The sequence below is a fragment of the Hoplias malabaricus genome, chromosome 7 (genome assembly GCF_029633855.1).
Source record: "Hoplias malabaricus isolate fHopMal1 chromosome 7, fHopMal1.hap1, whole genome shotgun sequence".
NCBI classification, from domain to species: domain Eukaryota; kingdom Metazoa; phylum Chordata; class Actinopteri; order Characiformes; family Erythrinidae; genus Hoplias; species Hoplias malabaricus.
In genome coordinates this window covers 28,603,245-28,626,174 of record NC_089806.1, presented here as the reverse complement: position 1 = coordinate 28,626,174, position 22,930 = coordinate 28,603,245, and the positions used below count along the sequence as shown (strand labels likewise).

Sequence of the window (22,930 nt, the reverse complement as noted above, 5' to 3'; positions counted from 1 at the left end):
AGTATTATTTATTGTCCAATATTTAGTCACACTATTTAACTTCATTATCAATCTATGTATAGCACCTCATGTATCTGCCTTCTAACTTACTTACTCACTTGTTTAGCAGTTTGAAGACTCTCCAGCATGCTGATAGAGTTTAATCTTTAATATAATAAATAATTAGCATCAGTGAAAATTATTTTTTTGTTGTTTTGGTTTATTTATTTCTGAAATAGCCTTACTTAGTAATTCATACTCCTTTCACTGGCCTGTAAAAATTCCACAGATATTGAAATAGACAGGATGCAGTTGAACTGGATGTGTGTGTTTCTCTGCTTGCAGCACGGGAGGAGAATGTAGCAACATTTAGAGGATCTGAGTATTTCTGCTACGACCTGTCACAGAACCCTATACAGAGCAGCAGTGATGAGATCACATTATCTTTCAAGACCTGGCAGCGCAACGGACTCATCCTCCACACAGGAAAATCAGCTGACTATGTCAATCTAGCACTAAAGGATGGGGCTGTTTCGTTGGTCATCAATCTAGGCTCTGGAGCCTTTGAGGCAATTGTGGAACCTGTCAATGGGAAGTTCAATGACAATGCCTGGCATGACATCAAAGTGACACGCAATCTGAGACAGGTAATTGCGTTACATTTTATCCAGTGTTTTATATTGACTTATGCCAGTCTAAACATCACATTTACTGATTTTGATTTAAATATATTAAGATAAACTTATTGTAGGTTCAGTTTTAGGGTAATTAATTTATAAGTAAATTATTATTCTAAATGTTTTTTAATCCCTAATTTCTCAATGTTTGGTTTCCCAAAAGAAGATCTGATCAGCAGTCAACATGATATAATTTTCTCAGCGGAGTAATTCCAAACCTTTTGGGAGACCCAGCATCCATCTGTATACAGTCTAATTTTCCAGTGCTTGATGAAGGGTTTCTTTAGCTGTGGGCTGCTGCTGTTTTTTCTTACATGCCCTCATACATAGCTAATGTTTTTACAAAGCCTTTCTTCATACACCTAAGTTGACCTCTAGCCTGTCAGCAGGTATGTGATTTTAGTCAGTAGCTGATGATCCTTTTATGGTTCTGCTCACTTCATCTCCAGGCAAATGTAAATTTCAGTTTGAGTAAAATAAACATTGTCAACCAAATATACAAAGAAATGGCCTTGGTATTTAGCACAAGATTATCTGACTGCTGGCCATGTATAGAAAAGATTAAACTATGTTATATACAGTATATTATTGTATTGCCTAATAACAAAAGTGTAAAAGCACAGTGTTCCGCTTACAGTATCATAAAATATAGTCATCTGTGAATGGGTATCGGGTACCCCTGGTCAAATTGCATGAAAAGTTAACACTACCGCTACATGGAATAAGATTAAATATGACATATATGCTAATTGTATGGCACAGCTATTATTTATTTTTCCTATACAACATATTGGGGTTGAAAAAGATGAACTGCATTAATGCAGCAACACTGCACCATCGTGCAGTTCTATTCTATCTTTCTATTCTGAAAGATGATATGAAGTTGACAAGTAAGTCATTTTTTTTTGTTCAAGTTGGCAAAATATAAAGGACTACTCCCATGATATGAAAGCTGATAGACTGAAGGACTTCTTTCTTATACTTCCCTCTCTCTCTTTTTTCTTTTTGTCTTTTTCTTTCTTTGGGACTACACAGTTTGTTAGACTAACACAAACCATTCATGGAATCATTTGTATTACTAACCAATTTCAATCAGACTAATGTACTAACACCCTAATTCATCGTTTTTGTTTTTTTTATCTCTTAATTTCTTTCATTTATTAACAACGTTCTGTTCACTGTTGTTTTGATCTCCTTTCTCCCCCTTTTCCTCAAAGCACTCAGGCATTGGACATGCTATGGTAAACAAACTACATTGTCTGGTAGATATCATTTTATTGTCCTTATTTTGGGTTTGTCGTGTGTCCTTCTCCCTTTTTTCTTTCTTTCTTTTTTTGAGTTTCATTCTAAAAACTCTTCAAAAAATGAAGAAATTGGTTTGTATTGCCAGGGCTTTTCACTTTTTGATTTATTTTTTTTTTACTTTTCACATATTCTGTATCTTACAGTATCCCTCTTTTTATTGGGATGGCTCGCACTACAGTAGTCTAATTTTATGCAAACTTCTCACTAGAAAAACTGCACCCAGACCAGTATTCTTGCAGGATTAAGTTGTTTTTTCCCTCCCCAACCCCAATCAAGCCTCCACATTTTTTCTGAGGATTGTCAGCAATAACTGACTGGGGCTTTCCAATAAAGATGGTTATGGAGTATTCCACATTGCAGGCGTTATTTGCTATAAAGAAAACACACTAGCAGAAGATTTACATTTCGGAGCTCTGGCAGTTGATTCAGTTATACTGTGCATGGCATGCCACATACACCCACATCCATCAACTTGTTCACGTTTTCATGCAATATCCCCATCCTCTAACATTTGGGCACACAACTGTACCCCTCTTGTGTGTGTCTCCTGCATGCTGTGTGTTTTTTATGTTGCTTCCTGGACACAACCTTGTTTTAATTCTGTATGGCTGACCCCTGTATGGCTTTTGTGGCTTAGTCTATCCGCTACCATGTCTTAGCCCATTTATCCATCTAGTCTCATTAATTTTGGTTTAATTATATACTGGAAAAATATATTAATATTTGATAATATGAGTGGATAGCGCCTTCCCTTGAAATGCATGTCAGTGTGTGTGTGTGAGAGAGAGAGAGAGAGAGAGAGAGAGAGAGAGAGAGAGAGAGAGAGAGAGAGAGAGAGTCTAGTCTGTGTTTGTGTGTATGAGAGAGTTTAATGGTACATACTGAACCCTGAAAGCTAAACCAACACAAGCAATTTGTCTTTGGTTTAACATTTACTAACCCTGTAACCAGTAAGTATCCAAAACATGATAATTCATTTTCTTACCCCCACCCCCACCCATCATAGTTAAAGAAAATATTCCTCTGCAGTATTTTCTTTACTTGTTCTGTGAACCTACGCTGAAAAATCCTAAGATAAATAATTATGCTTATAACTACTTTAAAAAAATAATACTCAAAACAGTGCCTTATTCAAATCTGAGCTTTCAAAATACTGACACCAGGGAAATTCCTGTCAGAGGCAAAGACCATCAGATGTCAAAAAAAAAAAAAAAAGAATTCGCTTAAGTAAGTTGAATTATGAGATCAGAAAATGGCTAATTATTTTTCCATAATACTATCATCAAACAGGTTACCATTTTGGTGGATGGAATCCTGACCACCACTGGTTACACCCAGGAGGACTACACTATGCTGGGATCAGATGACTTCTTCTATGTTGGGGGGAGTCCCAGCACAGCTGATCTACCTGGATCTCCAGTCAGCAATAACTTTATGGGCTGCCTGAAAGAGGTGAGATTTTTGGATTTGAAGATAATAGTCTGAAACTGATTTATTTCCTCCAGTGAATTAAATGTATTCAAGAATATTATATACCCACCATCAAAAACTTGAACAAGGAAGATTTAAATAAACCCAGGCACGATGCAAAGAAGATCTGTAAAGGTCTGTCATGATTGAGTGGACTTGACGGAGGAAGACGCAAATGCTATAACACAGCAGATTTATTCTAATAAGAGAGAACAAGACAGGGATACTGAGAGACAGACCTAGACATGTCTTGGGGATTCAGATAATTACCAATTACCAATTGCCTAGAGAGAGGGGGGAATTACTAATTGCCTAGAGAGAGGGGGAATTACTAACAGACAAGAGAAAGAGGCACAAAGTACTAATGGACTAGAGATACAAACAGACAAACCAAACTAACACCTGAAGCACAAGAAATGTCCACCAAAGAAACACTGACATAAAGGAACTTAAATACACACCACAGACAAGGAACACCTGGGGCAGATAACGAGGGGGCAGGACCACAAAGCAGGCACAACAAGAGGGTGGAGCTAAGGCAGAGACAAGGAGGGAGACAGGAAAAATACAATAACACAGCCATGTGCTACATGAACACATGGTGGGAAAAACAGACATAAGACATGACAGGGCCGGGGCGTGAAAAGAGCAAAATCTCAAGAAACTAAGCTAAAAATAACAAGTACTACACAGATATAAAACAAATGTGGATAGAGAATCAAAACCCAAAACTCAAATGAACCCACCCTTTAACCACACCTCTAACTTGGAAAGGAATTCCAAAATAACAGAGTGTGGCGTTTCACCAGACGTGAAAAAGTCAAATACACAAAGAGAGAGGTATCAGGAAAAATGGGCAGACAATGGACCAGGGAGGACAAATAACAAAGAAACCTTAAGGACAAAAAAACAATGGGAATAACAGCAAATATATAACAAGACACAGGGGTAACTGACCAAGAAGGAAGAGAAACACAACACATCACAAATGGCACGTAAAAGAATAAGACAGGGCTTAAACCTAAACACGAAAGAAGAAGCAGAGGGAGGGGTTACTAGGATGTCATATCTGCTACCAAGATAAATTCTCTCTGAGTATCCATTTGTTTTAAACAAAAATGATGCTGGGTCACAATCTGCAAGTGCTGCAACTGAGTTTGTAGACTTAGACAGTGTTGTGTGCTTGACACAGGCCGTGTGCAGTCCAGACCAGTCTCCTATGAAGTAGAGAATGCAGAAGTCATTTATCCAGCAAAAACTGACTAAAATTCCACATGGAAGACTTCAACAATTTGTATCCTCGGATCCAAAATTACTAAGAAGTTTGTTAGAGAAACTGTAAAATTGGCAAAGAACTTATACACTTGACAAGCACGGCATTTTAATGAGGTGTCAGTGTAATTTCTGGTTAGTTGTACATCCAGTGATTTAAGAAAGACTGCCATGACAGGTCTGTAGTTATTGTAGATATTGTCAATGTACGCCACATGCTGTTAAATAGGAATGTGCAACTGAAATATACACAAAAAAAACAACATTAAAAATAATTCTATTTTTGACTAAGGTTATATCAAAACATACTAATAATACATAAGATGACCTAATAAAAACACTACACTTGTTTTAAAAAAAAGATATATTGGTGTTGTTAAGAGAAACATGTTATACAAAAACTGTAAATTATACAAAAATAAATTAATAGACCATTCTTTTAAAGTATCACTTTGTCACTTGACTGGAATTGTATCCCTAAATCCTGTTATCCTTTTATAGTTTTAGCCTTAGACCTTCAAACACTCCTGCTGAAGAGCCAACAGCTCTCTCATATGAAATGGTCATTGTGGGCATCCACAGGACATTTTAATAGACACAATTTAATATTAAGAACTATAATAAACAAAGAGAAAAAAGGCAAGCCTAGTTTTGCCAGACCGAAATTATCCATATAGAGATTGTCACAGAGGTCTTTCTGGCATAATAAATTCAATTCAATAACAGGAAATCCCAAAAAACATACCCTTATCATTTGCAGGCCTGGAGAAGCTTTGATGCTTCATATAATAGTAATAATAATCTTAGTTTGCATGTGACTTTTATTATGTGATTGTGTTGTACAGAAAATATGGAAAGCAGGACTAATAAATGTATAAATGAAAAAGGATCACAATGTTTTGTTCATAATATATATCACAGACATCAGCGCTTTTCTTGATTATTTTATTTAATACACATTAGATGGTCTAAAAAAGAAGACCAAGACCATTTAGTTGATTTTAAAAATTACAATTACTTATTTATTAAATGTAACTTGTTGGAGTAAAACACATGAAGTTTAATGTGGTTGTGCTTAGCTATATGGAGATTTATAAACTCCCCACCACTTCCCTTTAAAGATTTTCTGGCAAATACACACACTCACATAAAATAAGACAAATTTAGCAGTCATCCTCTCTTTGTGAAATATAATGTGTGTGTAATTGTTGCTGAGTTCCAAGCTGTGTCCTGCTGAGCTTTTGAACAGCGGAGTAATGCAACTAACACAGAGCCAAACACTGGTTGATCTCTGGCCTAGATTTGTATTTTTGGATCTGAATTTTTAAGACTTGAAAGAGTAATTTCCCAATTTCCATTCCATTTTCTTCATTGACCCTTGGTCCTCCAAGTTTGTTTTCTGGAGAAGGCTTTTGTAGGATGCAGTCCTATACAGATCCAGGAGACCTTAGCCAGTAGCATTCAACAGGTGCTTAATGAGTCCTCTGATTTGTCAGAAGGGTTCGCTGATCTCTGAAAAGTGTCCGCCCCTGGCTCCACAGATGCACAAATATGTAGAGTTGTAATAAAAAAAATTGTAAAGGTGTAACTGTTAAGTTGTATTTGTGGAATAGAAAAAACCTACATGTTTGCAACAAGAGATTTTCACTGTGACTTCAAATTTTTTGACACACATGTGTGACCATGGGCGTGCAGCAGGTAGTGTTGCAGTCACACACGTCCAGGGACCTGGAGGTTGTGGGTTCAAGTTGCGCTATGGGTGACTGTCGGTGAGTTTGGTGTGTTCTCCCCATGTCCGCCTGGGTTTCCTGGGTTTCATTCATGAAACCTTCATAAAAAACATGAGTAAAGTGCACATAATGTATGAAGAATTGGACATTCCATTTCCACCAGATTTTTTAGTATAATGTGTGTATGTTAGTGAATATCAAATGTTCGCAAATTGGGTGGGCATGCATGTTTCTTTGTAACATGGCATTACCATAATCTCCGCCCATGAATGACTGAGGTGCCGCAGCAAAAAGCCTTCACAGGAAAGTAAAAGAAACCAAATGTTCTGAGCGGACATCAATTTTATTGAAGTGCATTCAGATCTGCACTTTTTAGATTCATTCTATGTATATTAATTGCTCACTTATGGGAATGTATTGCAAGACATTATAAGGATAATGCTGTCTAAAAGGTGAGTTATATAGTACTGTGCAAATTTTTCAGGTACTGAGAAAATGAGATTTAAAAAGTTATTATCATTAAATGATGTGTTTTTACAGTAAGTGTGATATTCTGTGTGTTTACATGTCTTCCTGTGAGGTTATTATTCATACTTTATCTGTAACCGCTTATCCAGATCAGGGTCGCGGTTGGTCCAGAGCCTACCTGTGCGCAAGGGTTCACATCCTGGAAGAGGCGCCAGTCCTTCACATGGCGAGACACACAAATACACATTCACTCACACCTATGGACTCTTTTGAGTTGCCAATTCACATACCAAATGTGTTATTGGACCGTGGGAGGAAACTGGAGCACCTGAAGTAAACCCATGGTTTCACATCAAACTCCTCAGAGCAGGACTTCATTGTGACACTACCTGCTGTGCCACCGTGCAGCCCATGTTATTATACTTCATTATATAAATTCATACGATCAAGAAAATCTTCTGGAAACAAACTTTTTCTTAACACTGGCTCACAACACACATACATTTAGAAAATAATATTTTCTATTTATATTTATATATAATTGTAAGCACCACTGTTATTTAGAAGATATATTTTTAACAATTAATATTTTAGGGGCGTAACACATTTGCACACTACTGCACATTCACTGAAGTTACCCTGCACAATTCTGCTTCAGGTGGGGAAAGCTGCACGGAAGCTTAAGGCGTTAAGTAACTGACTACACGAGTAACAAAATAATTCAGCAAGCAATTGCTTTTTTATATGGGAAGTTGCTCTAAATAACAGGCTGTATTAGGAAGAGGACTGTTATGTGAAATGTCATTTGATTATTAATTAATTTATTGTTTATTTATTTAGTTTGAGCATTTTAATTATTTTTGACTTTTCTTTAAATTTCAGTCAGGTCAGATAATACTTTGTGTCTTTCAGACACACTTTATGATTTTTCAGGAGCAGGTGTACAATTTCGTTTGTACCTACGAACATTTTGATGAATCCAGATATTCTTCTTTTATTCTTTTTCTTTCCCCTATTCCCCTTAGGGGTCGCCATAGCTTATCATCCTTCTTCATCTTGCTCTACTATGAACATCTTCTTTCAAGCCCATCATCTGCATGTCGTCCTTCAGCACATACATAAACCTCCCCTTTGGCCTTCCTTTCTTCCTCCTATCTGATGGTTCCATCATCAGTACTCTTCTTCTAATATAACTTTCATCTCTCCTCATCTTGGTGAGTCCGTATATTTACAAAAAAAAGTGATTTACAAAGTATTTACGCGCAAATTCGTTCTGCTTGTGTTTCATGAAAGAGGCCCAATGATTCCAGGTAGGCTATGGACCCTCCTTGAACCTGAACTGGATAAGCAGTTACAGACAATGAATGAATGAATGTGTGACTATTTTCTACAATTACAATTTTCACTGTCACAAGTGCTCAGGGGTTTTGCACCAAGTATACATTCATAAAATGGGGACATGTCTTCCATGGGATTCCACCCCTGTCCAATCTCCACCAGAATTGGTGCAGTGGGTGTGAAAGAACAATGCTGTCCTTCTCCCCAATCCATTTATTTGGGGGCACAAACATTCCAGTTGCATTATCCTCCTCCATTCCAATAAAGCCTCTGCCGTCAACAAAATTAATAAAATTCATTCATTAAATGAATAACCTATACAGCCTCACGTGATGTTCAGTCATACACCAGTTAATTAACTACTGCTCACCATCCAGTCAAATCACATTTATTTGTATAGCGCTTTTTATAACTGATGTTGTCACAAAGAAGCTTCACAGAGACCAGTTTTAATATGAAGCATAAAACACCCAGGTGAGCAAACCAGGGGCAACAGTGGCAAAGAAAACTCCACTGAATTGACGTCTGTGGAGGCAGGGGGCCCTGCATTGACATTTGTGGAGGCAGAGGGCCCGGAATTGACATCCGCGGAGGCAGGAGGCCCTGCATTGACATCTGTGGAGGCAGGGGGCCCTGCATTGATGTCCACAGAGGCAGGGGCTTGGGCTGCAGGAAGGGCACGTGCTGCTCGAGGAGCAGGTGCTGAAGCTGACTGAGGGGCAGTTGCTGGAGCTGCTGAGGGTTCTATAGGTCTCATGAGTGCATATATGAGGAAGTCCCAGAAGTCCTTCGACATAGGATCCTCACAATATGCACCCTTGTTAGCCTTACTCTAGTGCTCTAAGGTCCAAGGCTAATGTAACCAACCCTCAACCCTTTAAAAACAAAACCAAGGCAAAAACAACAAACAGAGAAAACAAACGTGGTCTTGAATAAACCAAACAAAACTAAACGTGAACTGATGGTAATGTGAGAGAAACACATCTGCACACAAGAACAGATAAGGAGGTACTGAAACAAAGCGACTATATATACACACAGGAACATAGACCACAGAAAAGGAACACCTGGGGAGGATAACGAGAGGGCAGAGATGGAGGTGGGACCAGGGCGGAGACAAGAACATAAATAGAAAAAGAGCCTTGTGCTCCTAGGAACAACAAAGCAGAAACACACAAGACAGGGGAATTCATGACACTGTGTCATGCAGGGATAAGGCATTTCTAATTTGCCATTTTTGTGAATATGTAAAAAATGCTATCCTAGTGATACTGCCTATGTGTTGATCAAATGATAAATTGGAATCAATTATGACACCAAGATTTTTGCTGTATAAATAGAAAGTCAACAAGATTTAAAATTAAACACACCAGTGACATATAAAAAGGTGTAGTTTCCAGAACACAACTGAAATTTTCCATCAATGGATTTTGTTTATTTTAAAGTAACGTTAACATGTTTTTTAGCTGATTCCGGGTAGGCTCCTGACACACCCAGCCCTGAACTGGATAAGCAGTTACAGACAATGAAAGAATGAATGAACTAATGTTTTTCAGCTTAATATATATATATATATATATATATATATATATCTTCATTAGCTAAAATTATATTAAATCTATGTCTTTTATGTGATAGAGTACAAACATCCTTCAGGTTCTAAAGTCTTTTGACTTTGGATGTTTTGATAAATAAACTGGTCTGGAGATTTTCCAGAGTAGTCCTTTTACACACACGTGTAAAATTTCTGTCTCAGAAGCATTCTCACGGCATACAATGGGACCTGTGCAGCATGTGCATGCTGCATTATTCTCTGGAATATTTGTAGCTTCGTTCACACTTGCACACACTTTGATTTTAACTAGACATTTTATTAGTTAATTATTAAGTAATTAAATTTATTTATACAGCACTTTTCACAGACACAAGCCACAAGGTGCTTTACAAATACATTACACAACATGAAATACAACACAACACACTAAGAAAAAAAATGGGGGCTAGAAGGATAAAGTGCAGAAGATGTCTTGGACAAATATTAAGGACATTTGCATTCATAAATACAGCTCCTCCTGGTAAATTTCAGCGTGACCGTGCAGGTGTGAAAGGGGTTTTAACATGAGAGCTGAGTGGAGGAATGGTTATGAATGTCTCTAGGTAGATTCAGAATATGCCAAAAAAATAAATAGTACATTTGGTCACTAAGTACAGGAGTGAAGAGGACTCAAAAAAAAAAAAAAAAAAGAAATGCAACAGTGAGTCTATTAAAACCGTCTCTGCTGTGGGTCTCTGACCATACAGAAATGGTTCCTCTCTCTCTCTCTGCTTCCCATTCCTTTTCTCAGGGTACCTTGGCTGATTTACTGTCAAATCTTTAAGGATTATCTGTAATCCCAGAGCTGAAAATCTTTTTACTGACATCTGTGCTCTCAAACACCATTGCTGTTTGCTGTGCACACAATGCCTTATATACTAGAAAAAGCCCTTCCCATAGGTAATATGCATTTAATTTCCTGAGTCAGTATATTGCATTTCAGAATGCTTCTGTAGTGTCTTGTGGGTTTACTCTGGGTACTCCAGTTTTCTCCCAGGGTCCAAAAACACACGTTTGTAGGTGGATTGGCTACTCAAATGTATATGGCTTGTGTGACTAATATGATCTAATCTAATGAACGTTAACGGGTGATAAAATGTAAGTTTACCAAGGGACTAATTAGACATCAGCTCTGAAAATTATATCTGAGGCTTACATTGATGCAGTTCTAACCAACCAATGGGCACAGCAATTCAGTCAGAGTTGCAGCAGAGGGTCCAGGCCCTGGCTCGGTTCAGTCCTGATGGAAGCAGCTGAGGATGTGCTTGCTAAGGAGGCATTACCTCCAGGATGAGCAGGCCACTTCCGGCATCCTTGGAGCAGGGTGATGTAAGCTGGGATTCCCTGAGGGAATCACTGGTGCTGTCCTGGTTGGGAATTCCCCGAAAGGGGGCGCCGAACGATGCCTCATTTTTGGTCAAGTTCAGAGGTGGCGTCTGAAAGTCAGTGAAATTCCTATATTAACTATTTACTACTCTCAGGGGTCATTTCTTATTCTGGCCAAAATTAATTTTCACCTGCTTTGGTCAGCTGTATGTAAAATGCTTTGACTGGGCAATAAAAGAAAAACAACAAACAAGCAATAGTAAATTGAGGCTGGTGCTGATGGAGTTATTTCTAAAGGTTTAAATATCTGACGATGACTGACCAGAGCGCCCCCTGTCCTGTTCTAAGATTGGTCCTTGTCTCTCAAGTTCTCCAGAGATCATGTTTTACCTCTGCTGTGATGAATAAAGCATCGTGTATATTTGAGCATTAATTCCTTTCTTGAGTTAATACATCAAGCATATAGATGTAGGTACACAAACTATTCTAGTTATTAGAGATTAATTAACATTCTTTTAAGCTGAGAAAGGAATTGGTCAGCTTGTTTGCTGAAATTCATATAAATTCATGCAGACAGGGTTAGTATATATTTACCTGAGAATAACATAGGATATCACATGATTAAACAATAATAATACATTGGATAATGCATAACTGGATTAGGAAAGGCATAAGTGTCCAAGATAACTCTTTTTGGGACAGAGATAAAACGAGAGAAATAGAGAGAGAGTGGCTTGATCTATGAGAGAGAGAGTGGATTGAACTATGATTTTTAGAGAAAACTGGCGAGGGTGTTGACATCTGGCGATCTTCCTTAGGTTAAGTATGAACATTAGTTTGACTAATGTTCTTAAGAGAGTTCTGGGTTTATAAGGTGATAGCTTTAGTGTCCATTCCCAGGATTACTTGACTGATTTAAAAGAGCGATCTGCTGGCCTAATGGTGGTTTGGTGGTCATAAACTTTGGAACAGACCACTCAGTGTAGGGACAACCATTTTGCGAACATCCCAGGGTAAAACTGGAAAGGGGGTTTCATCAACTTCTCATCTCCAAACAGACTATGTGTGTGTGTGTGTGGGGGGGGGGGGGTAGTTTTATGGCAGTCATCACAGCTCACGCTGAGAAACGTAGAATTCCTCTGGAAAGCCAGAGGCCGGATTTTAAATCTACGAATCACCTGATCTGGATAATCCATAATCTTGAAAAGGTTCAGCATAACTTGGCCTTCCTCCACTACAACACACTCACACATTAACATTAACCCATTTCTTTTAATATATTTTTTGGCTCCTTGTTGCATCTCTGTTAGTTCACGCTGTAATTTAGGCATCTTTTCAATTTATTATTTACTTTATACATTTCACATTTAGTAAACTTATGTCTATAAGAAAACTCATTGTGTGTAACCCTTTTAACTGTTGTAATTGCATCTGTTTTTTATATTAAATATAGTATAATCGATAATCGATTAGACACTCAAGGTACGAAATTAAAGCTTTAAGTCTTGGCTTTTTATTGATTCTGACCGTTTATATATATTTCCATTTTAAAAATATGTATTTTTGGTCAAAATACACCTTGCCAGGATTGTTGTTATGCAAAATAATTTTTGTTTTAGACACATTTTTATTTTTCACGGCGCCATATTTGAGTCAATATTTACAAGCCATACACCAAACGAACGGGCAGACTCTCAGGATTAAGAGGATATAAGCCATTATACGCTAAAATGTAGAACTAGGGAAATAAAGCCGAAAGAATAAGATATTTCAAGCGTCAGGTCTGATTCAGGTCTGAAGAAACGCGCGTGCGTCTTTGTTTCTAAACCGCGGAAAACCGCCAAAACAAAGGATTTTCACCGCCAACACTTACTTTGAGATTTCTTCTTCCAAACGAGACCAAATGCGAGTCTTTCCGGGAAACCGTTCGCATATAATCCTCATGTTTGTGTCAAGAGTGCTGGTCCGGAAAAATCTTCTGACAAAATACGAAAATGTTTTAAAAATCTTGCTCGCAAAGATCCGCCATCGCTCTGCCCGGCTACTTCCCGCTTCTCCCTGCTGTGCAGCCAAACGCGTTTGAACCCACTGATGACTCATTTCAGAGGAAGAGACACAGGCGCAAACATCCGGGGAGAGGCGGGACATCGCTAGGCTTTGGTTAGCGCGCTGCTAAAGCGCTAAATTCGGTCGGTAAAACAGACCAGACGCTGCGAGAGAGACTCAAACGGTTCGGTTTAACTGCCAGAGGCTCCACAAACAGTAATCAAGTCAATAAACGTGTTCTGAGAGCTTATATTTCTTTATTTGCCATTTAAATGTCCTTTTAAATGGCCGACCGGAGCCCCACAGGCGCTAGCCCCACAGCCGCAGCTGATCCCGCCTCCGCGCCTCAGAATTTAAAGGGACAGTTCACTCGGTAAGAACGGAATGCAGTATGACTGTAATTTTGCAGAAAAATTTATAATTTTGATTATGGAGAGCTTGGGGCGTAAAGAGACACTTGGAGAGGCCACCTGTTCACTGTCTGCTCCAGCTGCAATAACTTCAAATCAGTATGAGGTATCAACTCCAAATTTTAGCCTGTGAAAATAGACCCCTGGAGACACACTTTTAAAAAGAAAAAAGTAATGGGACTCATGAACTCTTCAGTTTATAGTCACTAACATTTTTTTTTTCAAAAATAAGAAAAGCGCCTACATTTTTTTGTGGTTTTCATAAGCTTTTCACCACTTCATATATATTTCAGGATCTCAAAATGGTTTCTTTTACAAATTTGAAGGGTTTTCTGTAAAAATAAATCACGATAATGTCTCTAGTTTATTCACTGCCTGAACAGATAGCCTCTAGATTTGGGTATGTAGTTTCAGACGGAAAATGGTTAAACTAAGCATTGACTGCACCCATTTCAAGATTAAAGCCCCCGGCACAGAAAAAGGGTTTCATTCAATCAGTCTATTGTCTGTGACCATGAGCTAAAAAGAACAAATTGTGCCTACATATAGGAACACACTTAAAAATTATGGCTCTACAAGGGTTCTTTAGTAAAGAACATGGTTCATTATAGAACCTTGAAAATTCAAATAATCTTATGCATGATTAAAGGGCTCTTTGCATCAGGGAAGCTTTCTTCAGACCGATGGAGAATGTGCTCTAGATGTTCTATATAGCACCTTTTAGAGAAGGGTTCTGTATGACACCAAAAACTTCCTCTATTGTAACAAGCTTGACATCATAACAATAGAAGAAACCATTTTGGGTGCTAACTCCTGTACGTCAAAGCAAAAACATCTCCATCTGGTCAAGATGTTTTTGTGGGAGACATTTATCAGCACAGCTTCAACAGACGGTGTGAATCGCACACTGGAGATTTGCACCATGTGTCTGTGCAGTTTATTACTTTCCCAGTATTCCTTGCATGAGACATTGATCGGGAAGTGACAGGATTGACCACAGGTTTTCCCATTGAAAACAACAGGATGGACATTCTAACAGAAACTTACATTTCACTTCTGAAAAAGTAACTTATTCTTGAATTTGAACATTGAATCATATTGATGACATGTTAAACTATAAGAAACACATGTTGTGTTATCTCAGCATGTATTAATGGTTGAATAAAATAAATTATTAGTGCCATTTCACTCCTAAAATTTCCTAAAATATAATTGTTTAACAATTGCTTTTATGACACAAATAGTATCTTGGTCAAGTTTATTGGAGGATAAGCACAGAGTAATCACCAAGCATTCATGAAATTGTTAAAAAAAAACTATTTACATTGGGATTTTTACATACAGGTAATGGTAGATATATAACAACACCTTCGTTTACACAGTTAAAGAGATTAATTAATTTGGATAGTCAACACCAAATTACTCATCATCATTATCATCTTTTCCACTTAATTCATTTTAGGGTTGCAGTGGTAGCAGGTCAAGCAAAGAAGCCCAGGCATCTCTGTCCTCTGCAATTTCCACCAGCTCCTCCTGGGGGATCCCCAGGCATTCCCAGACCAGCCGAGAATTATAATCCGTCCAGCGTATCCTCGGTCTACCCTGGGGCCTCCTCCCAGTTGGATGTGCCTGGTATACCTCCAGTGGGAGGCATCCAGGAGGCATCTTCATCAGATGCCTGAAACACCTCAAATGACACCTCTCAACGTGAAGCAGCGACTCTACTCCGAGCTCCTCCCTAAACACTGAGCTCCTCACGGAGAGTACGCCTAGCAACCCATCAGAGAAAGCTAATTTTGGCCTCTTTTATCCGCAATCTCGTTTATTCGATCATTACCCAGACCTCATGACCATAGGTGACCTGTCTTTACCACGACAGTCCGGTACAGTGACTGCATTACTACAGACACTGCACCTAACCTACAATCAACTTAATTGATTCCTTTTGCCATCACTTGTGAACAAGAACCCGAGATATTTGAAATCCTTCACTTGGTGTAGGTCCTCACCCCTTACCTGAAAGGGGCACCCCAGCTGTTTCCGGGAGATAACCATGGACACAGACTTGTGCTGATCCACATACCAACTGCTTCAAACTTGGCTGCAAATTGCTCAAGTGAACGCTGGAGGCCTCCATGCAAAGAAGCCAAAAGAACAACATTGTCCGCAAATAGCCTTTCTATCCCATGCTACAACTCACCATCCTGTCCATCAATATCAAAAGCAGGACTGGGGCAAGGTGCAGTCCAATGCCCACACTGAACAAGCTTGACTTACTGGCGAGGATGTGAACACAACTCAAACTCTGAGAGTACAAGTAGCATACAGCTCGCCAAAGCGACACTGGCACCCAATACTCATGAAGCACCTCACACAGAATCTCTCGGGGAACACAGTCATACGCCTTCTCCAAATCCACAAAGCGTGTGTAAAGTAGAATAGCAAACTACCATGCCCTCTTAATCATCTGTGAAATAGTAAAGAGTTGGTCCATAGTTCCATGGCCCAGAAAGGATCCGCTTTGTTCTTCCAAAATCCTATTGGACAGATTGAGAAGTGTGGCTGAGAAGTGTGATGTCATGATAACTGACACATATTTTCCAGTCCCTGAGGACCATGCAAGAGGTAGAGGTATGTCAGCCAAGACAGCCCCACAGTATTGAGTGCCTTTAGTAACTATGAGCGAATCTCATCCACTCCTGCCACTCTTGCTTTTGCAAAGCTTTTAAGTACCTCAGTGACTTCAGCCAAAGAAATGGAATCTGACAATCCAGACACTTCTGGCCCTACCTCCTGCACATGTAACCTGTATTTCATATGGTTAATATTTTACATTAAGAGCCTTCTGGCAAGTGAGGGGTTACATTTTGCTGGAACAGCATGCTGCACCAGTTAAAGAGATTACTTAATTTGGATAGTCAACACCAAATTACTCATCATCATTATCATCTTTTCCACTTAATTCATTTTAGGGTTGCAGTGGCAGCAGGTCAAGCAAAGAAGCCCAGGCATCTCTGTCCTCTGCAATTTCCACCAGCTCCTCCTGGGGGATCCCCAGGCATTCCCAGACCAGCCGAGAAATATAGTCCGTCCAGCGTATCCTGGGTCTACCCTGGGGCCTCCTCCCAGTTGGATGTGCCTGGTATACCTCCAGTGGGAGGCATCCAGGAGGCATCTTCATTAACACCAGTCACAGCCAATCACAAAACAGAGGTTGGCTTTACTCCGCCCAGGAGCTGCTGAGTGTGTGTAATTGCCACAGCTCAACACTCTGATTGGAGCAAACTGCTGTTTTGCTAATTACAGTGAATCATATGTGAGCAATCAGCTGTCCCGCCTCTACCACTGCAGCAGGTCCAGCTTCCATCCCCTTGATTTGCTCTTTTCCCCCATGCTGTGGACAAGACAAGCTACAGTTTCAAGGGCTGTGAGAAAACTAGCAATAACTCAATAAGTTTCCAAAAGCTAGAAAATCGCTGTGACAGGAGATAGGAGGCTTCAAAACCCCCAGTCTGTGTGAACCCTTGGAAAATGAGCCACACAAGGCAGTGAATGGTGAGAAACCCATTTGTTCATGTAGTAACTAGCTAACCATGTGCTCATGAAAATTACTGGATTTATAGTCGTTAATGAGCTAATAACTCAGCAAAATAGTTGGTTTTAATTGAGTTTTAAGAAAAAAACGTTGTGTTGAGTGCAATGTTTTTACTCATAGCCATTACTGGCTAGAGCTGGTGAGACGACCCAGCAGAGATTCCAGTTCATTCCAGAGGTACTTTTTCCCCTGTGTTCTTATAGTTGTATTAAAATGTGTTTGTGAGCAGACAGAAACAAACTAAAAGTTGAATTTTGCAAGGAAAAGTTTATTTCAATTTAAATATGTTGTGGACAGACACATGTGTAAAAAGAAGCTACAAGGAAAAAAAGTGAATGTTATTAAGGTCTGTATATGTACATAAAAATGTTATTATTGGTGTTTATTTGTTTATAATTGTCATTGTGTGAAGAAAGCGCTTGTGAGAGATAATGAATTAAGAAGGGCTATAACACCCTTGGTTAAGCACAGTAAAATTTTTACAGTACCTGTTTTGTTTAAACAGGTCAGTTCAGAAAAGTAGATGGTGAGCCACCCACGAGTTAAACTGATTATTTAAGATTTCCTCTTCACTGCGAACTGGTGAAGTAACAGGATATGAGACTTTTTCCTATTTTCCTTTTCTAAACAAGCACCAGCATTCACATTATTTTATTAAAAAGTGTTTTTTTATTTGAGTTATTTAGGTGAAACAAAAGGTTGAAATAATTATAAAGCAGACTAAACAACCTAACTAAATTGATAATCAATAAATAAATGATAATTGTAGTTCTAAATAGATATTAAACTTAATAACAATAATATATATATATATATATATATATATATATATATATATATATATATATATATATATATATATATATATATAATGTGTATGTGTGTGTGTGTATATATATATATAATACAGTGGAACCTCTACCTATGAACTTGATCCGTTCCGTGACCCGGTTCGTAAGTAGAAAAGTTAATTTCTCGAGTCAATTTCCCCATTTAAAATAATGGAAAAGCAATTAATGCGTTCCAGCCACTCCGAAAGTCACCCTTTTTGCACTGATGTATGTTTACAAAACTCTCAAATTAGTAAAAAATATACATGTAGCATTACTAAAAATAAAAAAAGAAATACAGTGTTAACAGTAATAAAAAAGAAATAAAAAAGTTTTAAGTGGTTACATATTGCTTGAAGACGTGACGACACAGGAGTAACACAGGCACTGGCTGTACGACGGGAGGTGGGGGGTGGGTGGAATAACGGAGAGTAGGTGGGTGAATGTGGGGAGACGAAGCGTAGATACGGCTTAACGTAGCACAAATTACGATGTCTGCTATTTACGCTTTACACATTACTCAAATTCTGGAGCATCTTTCACCCAGAAAAAAAACAATGACTGTGTGGAGAGCATCGTTGTTGAAATTCCACACAACATAAGTCAATGACCTCACCAATGGGCTGTGCATTAGGCTGCATGAAGTTCATGAGAGCTTCTGCAATACAAAATCCCATCATTAAATGACAACAAATGCTGACCGAGATCTGGTGGTGAAGACATGTTTCTAAGACAAGGCCTGTTTGCTATTCTGTGCTTTTATATTTATCATCTGCATCATGTTGATCACATTCAGGATTATGCTGTAGTGTGTCTTCGCTGCCAGCATTGTTTTCAATGTCCACTGGAGCTCTTTCATTATCATAGCATCTGGAAAAACATCAAATAATTCATCGGGCTATATATTGTTTACCACAATATATCTGTATTCAGTATAGATTTCTTGGCTTAAAGCCAAAAGGACTTTGTGCATGGATACTGTCTGGAACTGATAATGGCCTTTGTAACACAGTCGTCTCTATAATTTCACTGTGAGTAGTTGTAATTCATTGCTGGGTCTGAGTAAAAATTTTACTTGTTTCCACATCTGAAGGAACCGACACATCACACCTATAATGGCTCCCTGCTGACCTTGGCAAAACACACATTTCACACATATGTCTTTCCAGTATGTTTCAATCACACAGTTCTGATGGAATGGCTACAAGCTGAAGCTTGTTTGCAGAAGTTATGGAAGGCATCTTCCTTCGTGCAAATGATCAGGACAACTGTGGCACATCCACTCTATTTTCCTTTCTTCAGGTACACAGTTATCAGGGGAACAGGTATGAACATATTTTCCAGTGAAGCCAACTGAAGCTGCCGGTGTGTTTTTTTTTTTTTTTTGGTAGTTTGTACGATCACACTGAGAGATCTGATCAGAAAAAAGAGCTCTCACATAAATACTGCATATGAAACTTGAGTCGCCTGAAAGTAAGTCAGTGCTTTCAGCTCCTTGGGATTCAGGGTTTCATTCATTTGTGTTTGTATTGTTGTATTTTTTTTCTGCTGAAAACAGAGTATACTGTATTTCTCTTTTATGTGCTGTGCACAGTGTATCTTCTGTAGTAGATTAAATCTACAGTAGATGCTCTATTTATGTCTCTTATCTATACGAAAATTCAGATCATTTCTATACTGATTTGTAAAATATTTCTTCTTTGTCTGAAAGCATCATCTTTTTGTATAAGTTGATAACGTACTGTCTATGTTTCTCTCTGTAATGAGAGCTATTTTTGTAGTTGTTTGTAAGGTACTGTCCCTTCTTCTCTCTTTATTCTGGATTTTTTTTTTTTAGATTTTGGTAACATATGGTCTCTTTCTCTCTGTAATGAGGGTCCTTTTTGTAGCTACTGGTAACGTATTGTCTCTGCTTCTCTCTATAATGTGACTTATTTTTCTCACATTATTATTTGCACCTCACGAGATATATTATCTGTAGTGTCCGCAGTAGCTGTTTCTGTACACAATAGACACAGGCAGGAACACATATTGAACGTCATCCTTCAGTCCAAGGCAAACCTGATAAAGTTTTAGCAATCTTTCAGGCATGTCTTCTAAGTTTGTAAATGTAATCATCACAGCTGTACCCATGTTCTCTTTAGGTGTTAATCCATCGCACGTGAATCTGAAACAGACAGCAGAGTGCATTCTCCAGGTTCACATACTTATCCATTGCTTGTGCATCATCTCTTAATAAACAAATCTGTGTGTGTCTAACGACACTGTAGCAGTGCGATTCTGTCTCAGTCGTACATGGCAGCTCAAAAAAACTCAGTAGGTCACTTTTCAATATTCAGTAGACAATATTCAGAATATTTCAGTAGGCAATATTCAATTTTATTTCAGAATTGTACTGTCCATTTTAACAGTAGAAATTCAATTTTTTTTATATATATATATATAGCAACATTTTTCAGAGCAGTTTAAGGAGAAATTTGTGTAAGACGTAAACATTGGTAAGAGCAGGTTGTAACAGTAATATTTTTTCAGAGCAGGGTAGCATTTTTCAGGACAGTAAAGAGAAATGTGCTGTAAAGGAAAAGGGTTTAGGGAACATGGCACTGAGGTAGTGGGACGTAGAGAAATAGGCTGTGGGGAAAGGGTCTAGAACTGCAGATCAGAGTGATGGGATATAATGGGGCAAGTTTAAGTAGATGGGGTGTCATGGAGTGAGGTGTAGTACACTCAGGGAAAAGAAAGGTACGGTAGAGGTACATTATTTGTCACTAAAGGTACAAACAGTGTAAATGGACGATTAAAGGTACAAGTGTTTAAAAGTTCAGTTGGGTTTCTTAAAGGTACATTACATTCTCTTCTTCACAAGGAGAGGTGAATATTTGTAAGTTTTCATTATAGAACTGTGTCAAAATGAAATCTAAGTTGTAGAGATGAAATGGGGCGTGTGAAATCAACACAATGTTAATATCTACAATTATAATAAGGAATAAGGTGCAATTATTTTCACTAATTAAAGACACAAATATGTACCCTTGAGGGTATCACCACAGTAACAACGTTTCTGACAGTGTAGAGATGGTTTTACAGAGATAAGTGAGAGAGAGTGCAAAAGGGTAATGTAGTGGATTTAGAGAGATATGTTGCAGAAAAGTGGAGTGGAGTGAGATGTAGAACTGTTGTTTTTAGAAGGATGGGATGTAGACTGAATGTAGTGGAGTGAGGTGTATTAGAGAGGGCTTTAGAAGGATGAGGTGTAGAGAGACAGAACGGTGGGGGTTTAGAGGGATTGGGTGTGAAGGGATAGAATGGTAGAATGAGCTGTAGGAGTGAGGGGTTTAGAGGATATCGTGCAGAGGAACAGTGTTGGTTGTTTAGGGAGATGGGCTGCAGAGGGACTGTAATTTAAAGCATGTAAATTTATTGGCTCTACAAAGGATGTCATTTAGAAGTTTAAAAGGATGGGTTGCTAAGGAACTGAAATGGGATGTAGAGGAACTGAAAAAAGGCTTCAGTAGAGATTGATTAATCAGGCCAATTTTTGGCATTTTTTATATAATCTGCATCAGCCAATATATTAGCACAAGAGGCTGATGTTTACAAGTTGTCTCATCAGAGAAAACGGTATGAATTATTTTCTCTTCTTCAGCTCTCACTATTTGTTACCGGCTGCTCTTTGTAACATACACTCAATAATCTGCTATCATAAACGACTGAGTTTATAGTTGTAACCTAGAAACCCAATGTTATTTAGCCTCTTATTTTGCTCATTGGTTGATGGCGCCTAAAAAAAATCACTCATTCTTATATCTGTCAGTATATCTCAACTACTACAGGTCCAAAGTCGACAGTTAATGTACCAAATTAAAGCTTAAGGTCACTGATTTTCATTGATTTCATCATTTTACATATAATCCCACTGATAAATAAGTATGTTTGCTATGTTATTGGAAATTATGAAAAAATATTAGTAAGAGTACAGATTTTCAGATTTTTCGTGGTGCCATATTTAAGTCAATGTGTACATATCATACACCAATCAAACGGGCAGACTTTTAGGATCACGAGGATATACGGTAAAATGTAGGACTAAGGAATTAAAGCCAAAAAGTAAGATATTTCAAACTTTTCTTCCTTCACTAATGACAAAACCGCAGCTTTTCAAAACCTGAAGAGCCCACAAGCAGCTCACACACAAAGTTAACACAGCAGCACTTACCTTAGATAGTCCCCTTCAAAATGAGACTAAATCTGAGTCAAACTTCTCCGTCAAACCGTTTGTGTAATCCTCATGTTTGTGTCAAGAGTACTGGCCGAAAAAAAAATCCAGAAAAAATAGTACACATTTTCAAAAAATAATTAAAATATGATCACCGTGGACCCATGTCACACCTGCTGCCACGTAGCTTAGGCTCTCAGCTTTCCAAAAACATGTCAATCAAGTCTGTAGACCAATCAGGGGCAGAGTTATGGTGATGTGCACCCAAGGAGGAGGGACAAACACGCAGCAGAGCGCGTATGTTTTCAGCACCTAACAGACCTAGACATTGCGAGAGAGACTTAAGCGGTTCTATTTCGCAGTCACAAGCTCCACAAACAATAATCAAGTCAATAAACATGTTTCAAAGCTTAGATGTCTTTTACAAGTTACATTTCCCCCACTGAGGACATTTAAATGCAGCAGAGGTGTGGGGGAGGTTGCCTTGCTCTACAGCCAATCTGTTCAGCTCTCGCCTTTTAACATGACAGTCATTAAACCTGTACTGAGACCACTGTACTCGGTGAGAAACAAGTGTAAACATCAGAAGAAATAAACTCAGTACATCAGAATAAAACACACCATACCTGTAACGGGACGGCTATCTACAGGGGAGACTCTGTGATAGTAGTCCT

The 22,930-nt window shown here is 38.4% G+C and overlaps 1 protein-coding gene across 7 annotated transcripts in view; it reads left to right on the top strand.

Moving 5' to 3' along the window:
- Nucleotides 1-22,930, top strand: part of nrxn3b (neurexin 3b) — a 325,560-nt gene that overhangs the window by 99,634 nt on the left and 202,996 nt on the right. For 6 of the 7 annotated variants that reach the window (XM_066677970.1, XM_066677969.1, XM_066677968.1 and 3 more), the window contains exons 4-6: nucleotides 325-626; nucleotides 1,874-1,897; nucleotides 3,252-3,413. In XM_066677970.1, coding sequence (XP_066534067.1) covers nucleotides 325-626; nucleotides 1,874-1,897; nucleotides 3,252-3,413 — 488 coding nt within the window. The remainder of the gene's footprint in view (nucleotides 1-324; nucleotides 627-1,873; nucleotides 1,898-3,251; nucleotides 3,414-22,930) is intronic. The other variant, XM_066677967.1, reaches the window with a different exon arrangement.